The sequence below is a fragment of the Ipomoea nil genome, unplaced genomic scaffold (assembly GCF_001879475.1).
Source record: "Ipomoea nil cultivar Tokyo-kokei standard unplaced genomic scaffold, Asagao_1.1 scaffold3394, whole genome shotgun sequence".
Taxonomy (NCBI): Eukaryota; Viridiplantae; Streptophyta; class Magnoliopsida; order Solanales; family Convolvulaceae; genus Ipomoea; species Ipomoea nil.
In genome coordinates, this window is record NW_017619822.1 from 1,459,563 (window position 1) to 1,472,146 (window position 12,584).

The window sequence follows — 12,584 nt, forward strand, 5'->3', positions numbered from 1 at the left end:
TATCTACATGTATATAGGAAACCTATTTTTTTTCAAAATATCTACACAGATCATTCTCCCATCCAATGGGATTAGAGAATGTATTTAAGGTAATCAATTTGTTCATATGGGACATTGAGCCCACTAACCCATACCTATTCTCTAGGTATTTATTGATGAGGATGATGATGATCAATAACGAAAGGTCATCAGACCTTATATATACAACACATATACAACTACTTAATACAATCGCAATCTCCCTCTACAATAGCCTCTCTGATTCTTCTTGAATAACAAAAAATGTTTGTCCTTGCTAGCCAGATATCTCCGATGAACACCAGGCAGGCTCTTAAGCTTCGGGTGGTGCGAGCATATAATATCCCTGAAAGAAGTGATCCATCGAAGTTTAGGTCAAAAGAGGTTGTTTTTCATGATGAAGAGGTAAGTATTCGTTAAAAATAGATATACACTTTTTTCAGGTATACAGTTCGTATTTTTACTACGAATTTAGATCCAGTACCTATTTTTGTACATTTTCCCAGATTTTACAGTCCTTGTTTTTGTTATTTACACATACACAGGGGTCCTTCTTGCATGCTCATATACCCAAAGAGTACGTGGATAAGTACCTTAGCAGTTTTGCTAAAGGTTCAGTGTGTGCTATAAAAAATTTTTGTGTTATCAGCAATTTTTACTCATACAAAACCAGCCCACAGAAGTACATGATCAAATTTAACTATCAGATTGTTGTTAAGGGTTTAAAGCATGTTAAATTTCCTATGAAAATGTATCGGCTGAAGACCTTTAGGGAGATCAAGTCTAATGAAGGCCTTGATGAGAAAATATTATTTGGTAATCAGTATTCTCATTCAATCTATGGTTTCTAATTATTTACTATTCTGGATACTATTCTATATTCTAAATCATTATTTTGTAGATGTCATTGGTCGAGTGATCGAAATACACTTCCCACAGGAAAAATTAATCAATGGCAAGAACTCCAGGCTGATTGACTTCACCATTGAAGATACTGAGTACTATTGATTTCATGTGCATATGGGTTATTTTCAATTTTAGAGATTTCTGATATTCTAATAATTTTTTTTGCCATTTATAGTGGAATACAACTAATGTGTACTTTGTGGGATGAACACGTAAGCAAGATTGAGGCATTCTACAATTCTACTTCACAAGAGCCATTATTGGTGTTGATACAGTTTTGTAGGGCTAGGGTTTGTTTAAAAAGTAAGTAAATTCAATCCTACAACTTTGCCTAACTTATTCATCAATTAGCAGTTCTAATGTACTACAATATTATTTCCTAAAGGTGGTGATGTCAAGATTTGTAGCTCCTATGATGTAACCCAGCTGCTTTTCAACCAAGAATCTCCCCCATTTGAGGAGTTCAGGAAGAGGTACTTCCATTCTTATTTTTGCAGCTACAAATTTACATGATAGGTCAATCCTGATTTTAGAATATCATTTTACAGTATCAGCCATGAACAGACTCCAATGCGCAGTATAATTTTCCAGTCCAGTTTTAAGGAATGTAGCTCCTATTCAGTAAACCTATCTGGTGATTTGGAAGTTCGTTCTATCAATGACATCTACAGAGACAAGGAGGTAAGACTGTTAAGTCATTAGTGATCTTACTTGCATGTTAAAGCTGTATACAGTTTTGAACTGACTGATATTTGTTGAACACCAATGCTAACTGCTGGATTATGTAGTCTGCATTTACAATTAGAGTCAAATTAGCCCATGAAGTATTGGTATATCACACTTTAAAATAGGTTAGAATTATATCAAGATAAACATTAGACCGAACATCTTTAAAGTTATTAGATTGTATAGATGGAATTTTACCAATTAATAATATACCTCTATGTCTTTACTTTGTCGCTATCCATGTCTTTACAATGTTGCAATCCAGTTGTAGTTCAAACTTTTGCCATGTTTAACCTGCAATTGATATAGAGCATGAGGTACATAAATATTATAACAACTCTGCAGCCCTCTATATTATGCAATTGTGTTATCACTTGAGACAACAGGTATTAAAAAAATACCTCTATTCTACTATTTGAATTCAATCCATGCTTTGAGTTAAGCTCAAAGCTGCACAATAGAGCCAATTTCTGGGCTTTTTGACCTGTATTAAATAATAATAAGCATGAGTTAGAAAAATAGTAACACAAATGTGGTGTCCTATATAACTTATTCAGATTAATCAGACCACCAGTATGTACTTATCTCTTTAAGCTCTGCTGTTATTTGTTTTGGTACCAAATACTCCCTGTTAACTCCCAAACCTGCACAGTCAAAGACATATTGATGGTGCAGTTACTAATTGGAAGATTTGGACTATATAATCACACATATGGTGACAGGGATGGTGTGGGGTTTGTAATAAACTCTGTTAACAATCTAATATATTATGCAGCTTGGGGATTTTTGGGTGGCAGCAAGGATTGTATTCATTGATGACCCAGAGTGGTACTATGCTTCGTGTAGAACAAAGGGTTGCAACAAAAAACTGAAACTCAAAGGGAAGTGGCTATGGTGTAGTACATGTGACAGGAATTGGGGTGACGGGACACTCAGGTACAGAATTAAGGTGAGGGTTGTGGACTTGGATGGCAATGCTCCTTTTCTTCTATGGGACAGGGAGTGCATCGATCTACTTGGAATTAGCGCAGATGATCTGAAGGATACCCATACTAAGGTACAAAACTATAAGATGATTGAACCAGACAAGTTGTGTTTTTAAATTATATGCCATCAATATCAGTGAAAATCAACATCATATGGTATATAGGATCATTAAAATCTATACTAACTCTTTATGTAAGGAAGGAAGGGGCTGCCTAAGGAGCTCGAGACTCTCATTGGACTGAATCTCTTATTTAGAATTGTTGTTCGCAAAGAACAGTTCCAGAATTATCTCAATGCTTTCCATGTTATGAGGATCAACACTGATGAAAAGATTGTAGAGAAGCATGCACCCGAACTAATAGGAGTTAGGGACAGGGATCTCAGTTCAAAGTTGGAGTTGGAGCTTACAGATGAGGACCTATGGGATCTAGAGGTATACTTGGGGTTAAAGATTAACATGTTGTACCAATTACTGTATAATTTATTATTATTGGTTACTTATACAGTTTGAACTGCTGATTTTGTAGGAAGCAGACCAAGCAAATGAAGCTGAAAGTCCACTTCAAGTTGTTGCACAGAGACTGGATGCAGAGAATAGTATTGAGAATGGAACAGTCAAGAGATCACTAATCGATGAATTTTCAAGCACCCAAAGTTCAAAAAAAAACCAAGGAATGTGTGGTCAAGATTGAGAAGGAAGCAGATGTGTAATGACTTTAATGATTGACAATGTGCTCTATTGGTCTCTTTTTTGTAACAATGGATTTTATGTTGACATTTTCTTTCCTGCACTCAAACAGCTAGACTGAAACTTTCAATCATTTAGGATTATATTCCTAAATCATTGTTTTTTATGAATGCTCACAATTTGTTACTAGGTCCTGTTATGGGTACTGGATTTGTTATAGTCCCTTTGCAGATTTTTTTTTGCAGTGAGTGGTGCCACAATGAAGGAAAAAGTTTGCAGATATATGGTGAAATATCTCAAGAGATGGCTGACATGGCAGAACAGAATGAAGAATATGGCATAGATATCTCTAAATCAGTTGAAGATGAAGATAACATCTAGCAAACACACCATCAAACTGTATTTTTTTGAATGTACTACACAGTTGTAGGACTAATTGGTAGAGCCAGAACATTATGGTAGATTAATGTAATGTCATTTTTATATATTAAATTTTATTCTATCTTTTCTAAGCTCCAACTAATAATTCTAATCTTACATTTTCTATGCCTAATTATAAATTCACCTACATTAAAGACTAACAGCAAAGCAACTCATTGTCATCCAAAATTAACTCCACTAATAATGTAAACAGAATATCAGATTGTAATATTGTATATATAAACCATCAAAAGTAATTAGGTACTCTAACTTGAGAATTTTAATGTATGATTAAAACATTACAGTTGAAATCCTTGGTTGCTACTCAACACCTTTAGAAGTTTGATAAACTAAAAGTCATTAGAATATGTTTAAACCAAGGGCTTAAACTTATTTTGTTAATGAAAGTAGAAATTTGGAACCAAGTAGGCATGAATAGACCTGATTACGTACTTACCAGCCTCTGTCATCTTAAAGCTCACTTCAAAGTCCTTTTATGCTCACTTCCAAGTCCTTTATGCAACATTTGCTTGATACCATCCTAACTGCACTTTAAACAACAAGTTATTGATTAAAAATAGTACTGGCAGCCACATCATAGTCAAATTCTAATAAATGGATTTATAGCGGAAAGATAGTTATGGACTTAGTGCTGATTAGTGAATTACCATTTGATTTCACCAACTTTGTTATTAGGAAGCCTCCTAAATTAATGTTAGGTGATAACGTTGCTGTAGCCGCTTACCTGCAGTTGCCAAAATTGGAATTAGCTGTGTAACTCATTATAAACACTGTCTAATTTATGAACACACAGAAGGAGCTAATTTTTGGTAATCACATAATATTCAACATTTGTAAGTCTATTAAAACTTATCTCTGAGCCTTGCGTAGTAACTGTTCATACGATAGTCTTGACAGCCTCTTTCTTATATAGAGGGCTACTCAAACACCTATAGTGTAGAACGGATTGTTGTCAGCTTCCCTGCAATTGGAGAATTTCAATTAACTGTATTAAAATCATATAAACATCATCTAATGTACGAAAAGATAGAGAATATTATAATCAACGTAAGGCACATTAGATTAAACCAATTTTATAAATGTAAAACTTATCTTAGATCCAAGCGTAGCAACCTCTTTAGTACAATTCCCATTATGTGCTAAAAACAGATCGCAACATCTATTTATTCTGTGCTCTATTCAACTCAGGTGCATCCAGTTAATAGTTGCTTTTGATGTCAAACCCAAAGCAACTTATTTGCATCCAAATTTAACTCTCTTAATTTGGATGAGCACACTGATTGTTACCTGGAAAACAACATATATTTGATAAATAAGAAACATTATTAGAATCTAAGCAAAGTTCAGAAATCCAGTTTAGTATGAAAAAGCAAGTAGTAATAATATCAATTAGCTAATATATTAATGGCACATTGCATTAAGTAGCTGATCAAAACCTTTTAGTATTCCAAAATCAATTATAATTGACATTTTCCAATGTTGTCTGCAAATATTAATTGACTAATTTACACCTATATATTCAACAATCAGATATTATAAACCTCTGTTAAGCACCACACCTACACAAATCCATAACTTTGCAATTCATCTCCCCTAGAATACATGAGGAAACTTACATCTTCAACCACCATTGGTTCGAAGCGCAAGCATCCCAGCAACAACCAAGGTAAATCTACTGACTTCTATCTTTGTTATACTATTATGTCTTAGTTTATACAACTATTATACGATTTTTTGAAACTCTACTAAAAATATTAAAAACGATCTGGAAACTTATAACAGTTAGGGTTAGAACTCAATACCCACTTTTTCTTCATCCCAACATGTTCGGTCTAATATTAGAATAGCTTCTAAAAGAAATATGCAAACAACAAAATGAAAGAAAAAATAAAAAAATCTGGCTTTACAACTTTGAATCCACCAAGATAATGCAGATACTAACATTAGAATCCAATTTTTTTCTCAAAATCCAGATGCATGTGATTTCCAATGAAGGATTTCATCAGATCTACACTTTAATGGGACTTAGTAGTTAAACAAACCCTTAACAGTTAGGGTTCACCGTATCTACTCAATTTGTTAAGAAGTTTTTGATAGAAATGGAATTAACTGAGAGATATGCTAGATAACTTAACGGAATAGAAAATTCATCTAAGAAATTGAAATAGTTACCTCTAGAATGTACAGATCGCAACGGCCTGGGGGTGGTAGAAATTAAAAATTGTTATCCATACGAACATCAGCTCTGAGATATTAACGTAAAGCCATAGCATCATCTCATGATTTTGCTAAAATTCGTGCTAAGAGTTTCTGGAGATGTGGTTCAACCAACTCCAGAGTGAAGAAGAGCATGTCTACTAGCTACGGAAATGGAGAGTGAGTGAACATTCTCGAAATGAAGCAGATGTTGAAACAATCTCAGCCGTAGGTGTGGGCATTAGGTTAGGGTATTTGTGTAATTTTTCCCAACAAGCAATACTAATTATATATTAGTTGTGTGTTAGTATCATCTCATGAGTTAGTAGTATTATTATTATTACTCTTAATATTATTATTATTAATATTATTAAGTATAGTTAACACAGCCCAAAAATTGGTAACTTTGTAATTATTATTATTACTATTAAAAATATTAATATTATTTTTAATATTACTAACATTTTTATAATAAACGTTCTTATATTAATTTGTTATGATTGCGATTTGTTACCATCAAATGTTTATAACACTACACATTTAAAGGTTTTTTGTACTAATAAAAGTATTATATTATTATTAGTAATAAGCCCATGATATTATATTATATAATATTTACATATATAATATTGATATAATAAAATTGTATTATTGTGAAATTGTAAAGTATTAATATTAGTTTAGAATTAACTCTAATATTATGATTAAAGTAAACTCATCATTTACACACTATCATGCAATAAGTAAAATATGATTCGGTATGAATCCAAAAAATTGAGATACCAAACATATCATGTATAGTTATATCATTGTTTTTTTGTTTACAGAGAATGAAAATCGTACTGTCATTGATGAATCGTACATGTTGTCCATTGAATTCAGCAACAATACACACAATCGTACACCCCTACGTGGTGTTTTCCAAAGTTCGTTAAGTACGCCTTTAAGTATTGTGACAAATGGTAAGTGTGTTCTATATGATAGTGCAATTATATAATTAATTGTTGTTAACATATGTTGGTTGTGAAATTCACAGCTTCAACCGCAATTCGGACGACAATTCGTAATTCCCCTTTGCAAGATTTGGGTAGCAGAATACCATTAAGCAACATATCCAACAGTACGAACCTAAACAAACATTTTTAACGTACCATATTTTTAAAAATGTGATAATTAACATCCTAACAAGTGTTTTGTACGGCTCTTATATAATTAAAGGAAATTCTGCTCGAGTTGACGGTGATCGTGAAAAAGCATCTATTACCAAGCGCCACAATCATTCGTTCGACTTAAATAGAACCCCAGATTCACAGCTAGGTATAAATTTAGAATCCATTGATGCATTTTTTCCGAATTAAGAACCCTGTAGTCATTTACATTTTCTAATGATTAATAATAATCGTTGTTGTTGCAATGCACAGTTTCTTCTCCGTTACGGATGACCATACGTACTACACCACCGCAAGAATTGAGTTGCAGAATGCCATTTAGCAACATATCAAATGGTATGAAGTTCAACAAATATATTGTAATAAGATTACTAATGAATTATATATATAGTCAAATTGAATAGTTATTAACATATCTTTTTTATTAAAGCAAATTGCGGTCAAGTCAATGTGGTCGCCGGCAATCCGCCTCCATCTAACCGTCAAAGTTACTGCTTTGACTTAAATCTATCACCAGAGTCGCAGATCGGTATAAATATATATTCAAGAAGATGTTTTTAATTGTCACACAGTTATAATGCTTAAATTAATATTTAACCAAATTAATTATAATGGGATATTGTTCTTTTAGGGATGGACAGTAATTGTTGCATTACAAATGACAATAATATGCAAACAGCCCTGGTAGAGCCGGATAGTGAAACCATCCCGAATTACCGAAATTTGATGACAGATTTTCAGGAAGTTGTTGAACCGTTACATGACAATATGCCCTCAATTAATGGTGAGTTCATATGAAATGTGTTAGAAGAAAAATGTATTATCCATGGACTACACTAAAATACATTATCATGCTAACTAATATAATTTTTTTTTTTAGATTATTATCTTGATCTTGGTGATCCAGAGTATCTTTGCGAGCATTGTAATTCATTTTTTTGGTACAATGAACGGTCAAGCAATTCAAAGTCACGTGAAAGTCCAAAATACTCTGCGTGTTGCGTCAATGGTAAAATAAAGTTGCCATTTATGACAAAGCCTCCTCAAAAGCTATATGAGCTATTCTTTACATCAAACGAAAAAAACAGCTGTTTTTTAAAGAATATAAGGTCATATAACAGCATGTTCTGCTTTACGTCGATGGGTGGAAAAATTGACAGAACTATTAACAACGGAACATCGCCTCCTATATTTCGTATAAATGGTCAAAATTTTCATAAGCTTATTACCTTCAGATGACATTCAACCGAAATTTGCCCAATTATACATTCACGATACAGAGAATGAGATAGACAATCGCTTAAACTCTGTGAGGTATACTCTTTTGTGTTACTGCAAATTTTTTGGTATATCGTGGGTTAATACAGAGAATCTTATATTATATATTCTTCTTTGTTTAGGGCCGAAAACAATGGGTCTGCATTGCATAGTGAGGTAGTACATGACATTAAGCAAGTGCTAGATGAACACAATGTGTTGGTTAAGTCATTCCGAATGGCCAAGTCGTTTCTGGAGTCTAATCCTCAACGTCAAATTAGAATGAGATTAATAGGAAAGAGGACTAAAGATGCCAGGACTTATGCGTTACCAACTACTTCCGAGGTTGCTGCACTCATTGTTGGAGATATAGACCCGTACATGGGTCAACGGGATATTGTTGTCGAGTGTAGATCTGGAGCCCTGAAACGAATAAATGAATTAAACCCGGCATATTTACCACTGCAATACCCAATCTTATTTCCATACGGGGAGGATGGTTTTCGAGAAGATATACATTTTGCAACACTTGGTACAAAACAAGATTTTGCAAGAAAGAGTGTTTCACAAAGAGAGTACTTCGCGTTCCGTATCCACGAAAGATCAAATGAGATCTCAACAATAATGTATGCTAAAAGGTTATTCCAACAATTCTTGGTTGATGCGTATACTATGGTTGAATCTTCGAGGTTGCTCTATATTAGGTCAAATCAAAAAGCTTTGAGGTGTGAGGCGTACAAAGGGTTGTCTGATGCGCTGACCCGCGGTGAAGTTCAACCCAGCTCGACAGGGAAAAGAATAATATTACCATCAAGTTTCACCGGAGGAGCAAGATACATGATACAGAACTATCAAGACGCCATGGCAATTTGCAGATTCATAGGTTATCCAAATCTGTTTATTACTTTTACATGTAATCCTAAATGGCCCGAGATACAACGATTCTTGGAGAAAAGAAACTTGAAAGCTGAAGATCGTCCCGACATTGTCTGCCGTGTTTTCAAACTTAAGCTAGACTGTTTAATCAAAGAAATAAAAAATGGGAAACTATTTGGTCGCGTAAAGGCAGGTACGTACTGCAGTTGCTTATAAGTGTCATTTTTTAGAATAATAATTATTATTATATGGAGCTTATATCTAACAATATGGATGCCTTTCTGACAGTAATATACACGGTTGAATTTCAAAAACGTGGTCTTCCGCATGCTCACATATTACTGTTCCTACAAGCGACCAACGACTTTACCAACCCGACTTTTATGGACACGATCATTTCAGCCGAGATTCCCGACAAGCGTTCAGACATTGAGTATTACCAAGCTGTCGAAGAATTCATGCTGCACGGCCCATGTGGTGCTGCAAGGAGTAAATCCCTGTGCATGGCAAATGGCAAGTGTTCAAAGCATTTTCCAAAAAGATACATTGATGCATCACATTTTGACCAAGATGGTTACCCGTTGTATCGAAGAAGGGATGATAAGAGGACAATCAAAAAGAATGGAATAGAGTTGGATAATAGATATGTTGTACCACATAATCGGTACTTGCTTTTGAAATACAAATCTCACATCAATGTAGAGTGGTGTAACTAATCTAGGTCAATCAAGTACCTCTTCAAGTATGTAAACAAGGGCAACGACCGTGTAACTGCTGAGTTTTATAAGACTTCGATGGATGAAGCGGGTAATGAGATTGTGGATGAGATAAACATGTACTATGATTGCAGATACGTATCTGCATGCGAAGCAGCTTGGAGATTGTTTAGTTTTGAAGTCCAGTATAGAACTCCCCCTGTTGAGCGATTGAGCTTCCACTTGCCGGATTGCCAATCAGTTGTTTTCCAAGACGATGATAGTATTGATAATGTACTCAATAGAGAAACTGTTGGTCAAAGCATGTTTAATGCATGGTTTTTAGCCAACCAGAATTACAAAGAAGCGAGTTTGTTGACTTACATTGAGATGCCTACCAAATTTGTTTGGAAAAAAGACATCCGTGAATAGCATCCAAGAAAGACCAATAGAACCTCAATTGGTCGAATATTCTATGTACCTCCAGCTTCAGGTGAGATATATTATTTGAGGTGTCTATTGAACATAGTCCGTGGTTCAAAAAGTTTCAAAGATATTAGGACAGTTAACGGTGTTGAGTACTTCACGTTTAGAGATGCGTGTTATGCGCATGGATTGCTAGACGACGATAAAGAGTACATTGATGTTATAAATGAGGCAAGCTACTGGTCAACTGCACATTCATTGAGGAAGCTATTTGTTGTTTTACTAACATCATCCTCAATTATTAGACCCGAAAATGTTTGGAATCAAGTTTGGCAACATCTGTGTGAAGATGCTCAACATTATCAAAGAAGAATATTAAAACAACAAGGTAAAATAACTTCTTTTTTTATACAATATAATTTTCAACAATTTTCTTAGGTTATACATATAACAATTTGGATGTTGCTATTATAACAGATTTGGTCTTAACAGAGGAAGAGAAAAAGAACTTTGGATTATTGGAATTGGAAAACCTGTTGGGGCAACAGAACAAGTCTTTAAAAGACTTTCCTCCGATGCCCACACCAAGTACTGATAATACAAGGTTGTTTCAAAATCGATTGGTTTTTGAAGAATTGAGTTACAATACGGAACGATTGAAGAAAGATTCTGAACTGATGTGTGCCAAACTAACAGAAGAACAAGGTCTCATTTTTATACTGTTATCCAAGATATTGCAACCAATAAAGGTGGGTTATTTTTGTTTATGGATACGGTGGGACAGGAAAGACTTTTTTATGGAGAGCGTTATCCGCTGCAGTCCGGTGCAAAGGCCAGATCGTTTTAAATGTCGCATCAAGTGGCATAGCTTCTTTGTTGTTACCAGGTGGCCGAACAGCTCACTCGAGATTTGCAATACCTATTGCAATAAATGAGGACTCTACCTGTAACATTAAACAAGGTAGCGACTTGGCTGAATTGTTGATAAAAACGAGCTTGATAATTAGGGATGAAGCCCCTATGATGCACAAACATTGCTTTGAAGCGTTAGATCGAACCATGCGAGATTTATTGCGTTTTGTTGACCCCTAACAGTGAAATGAAGACCTTTGGTGTAAAACAGTGGTCCTGGGTGGAGATTTCCGCCAAATTCTTCCAGTAGTTCCAAAAGGTACACGTCAAGACATTGTTTCGTCCGCTATAAATTCATCATATTTATGGGATAGTTTGCAAAGTTTTAAGATTGACTAAAACCTAAGGCTAAGTTCGGTACACAACGGGGTGAACGGCAGGCATTACAAGAGTTTGCTAACTGGATTGCCAATATCGGCGATGGAAAGCTTGGTGGGCGGAATGACGGATTCGCAGAGGTTCAAATACCTAATCACATGTTAGTATCATCCGGGGGAACGACATTAAAGCAATTGTGGAAAGTACATTTCCAATGTTTGCAGTTGGAAACACTGACCTTGAGCATCTGATAGGTCGTGCTATACTTGCACCAACGCTGGACGTTGTCAACGCAGTTAATGAATATATAACTAAGCTGCATGATGCCGAAAGCAGGTCCTACTATAGTTCAGACGCAGTATGCAAAGCCGACGGTGATAATGGTATACTTGGAGATGTACACACCCCGGAATTTCTAAATAGCATTTGTGTGTCGGGTCTACCAAATCATACACTGAATTTGAAAATTGGCTCACCAGTAATGTTAATGAGAAATATTGACCATTCTCTTGGGTTGTGCAATGGAACTCGTTGATAATCACAAAGTTAGCAGACCATGTTATTGAAGGTGAGCTTCTCACTGGTCCCAACAAAGGTACAAAAGTGTTAATTCCCCGAATGTCAATGTCACCCTCGGATCCAAGATTACCGTTCAAGTTTCAACGAAGGCAATTCCCATTGATGCTTTCATATGCGATGACCATAAACAAAAGTCAAGGCCAAACGTTGACTCATGTAGGGCTAATACTAAAGAAATCGGTTTTTGTACACGGTCAGTTGTACGTAGCTGCATCTCGGGTTAATAATTCAGACGGTCTGAAAATACTGATTGTAAAAGACTCAAGTTCAACTACTACATCAACCACTAATGTTGTATATCATGAAGTTTTCAATAATTTGTAATTTTGTAATGTATTGTTTTTATATTACCAAACTTGCAACTATTTTAGTAAACTTTCATCTTTCATG

General features: G+C 34.9%; 2 protein-coding genes across 2 annotated transcripts; both read left to right on the forward strand.

Moving 5' to 3' along the window:
- Positions 1-282: 282 nt before the first annotated feature.
- On the forward strand, positions 283-1,626 carry LOC109171114. Its single transcript, XM_019320244.1, has 6 exons — positions 283-423; positions 564-834; positions 920-1,016; positions 1,100-1,227; positions 1,310-1,397; positions 1,473-1,626. Exons 1-6 carry the CDS (start codon positions 283-285, stop codon positions 1,624-1,626), a joined length of 879 nt encoding a protein of 292 aa, XP_019175789.1.
- Positions 1,627-2,362: 736 nt separating this feature from the next.
- LOC109171115 lies at positions 2,363-3,706 on the forward strand. The gene is made up of 5 exons (XM_019320245.1): positions 2,363-2,377; positions 2,426-2,707; positions 2,915-3,070; positions 3,165-3,291; positions 3,516-3,706. Exons 1-5 carry the CDS (start codon positions 2,363-2,365, stop codon positions 3,704-3,706), a joined length of 771 nt encoding a protein of 256 aa, XP_019175790.1.
- Positions 3,707-12,584: the final 8,878 nt, after the last annotated feature.

What these genes read in the sequence shown, in the direction of transcription:
- LOC109171115 (XM_019320245.1), top strand. An exon ending in AGGACCTATGGGATCTAGAG is followed by an intron (nt 3,071 to 3,164) that starts GTATACTTGGGG and finishes CTGATTTTGTAG; the next exon opens with GAAGCAGACCAAGCAAATGA. An exon ending in TGAATTTTCAAGCACCCAAA is followed by an intron (nt 3,292 to 3,515) that starts GTTCAAAAAAAA and finishes ATTTGTTACTAG; the next exon opens with GTCCTGTTATGGGTACTGGA.
- LOC109171114 (XM_019320244.1), top strand. Translation starts at nt 283, where the DNA reads ATGTTTGTCCTTGCTAGCCAGATATCTCCGATGAACACCAGGCAGGCT. An exon ending in TGATGAGAAAATATTATTTG is followed by an intron (nt 835 to 919) that starts GTAATCAGTATT and finishes ATTATTTTGTAG; the next exon opens with ATGTCATTGGTCGAGTGATC. An exon ending in GGCTAGGGTTTGTTTAAAAA is followed by an intron (nt 1,228 to 1,309) that starts GTAAGTAAATTC and finishes TATTTCCTAAAG; the next exon opens with GTGGTGATGTCAAGATTTGT.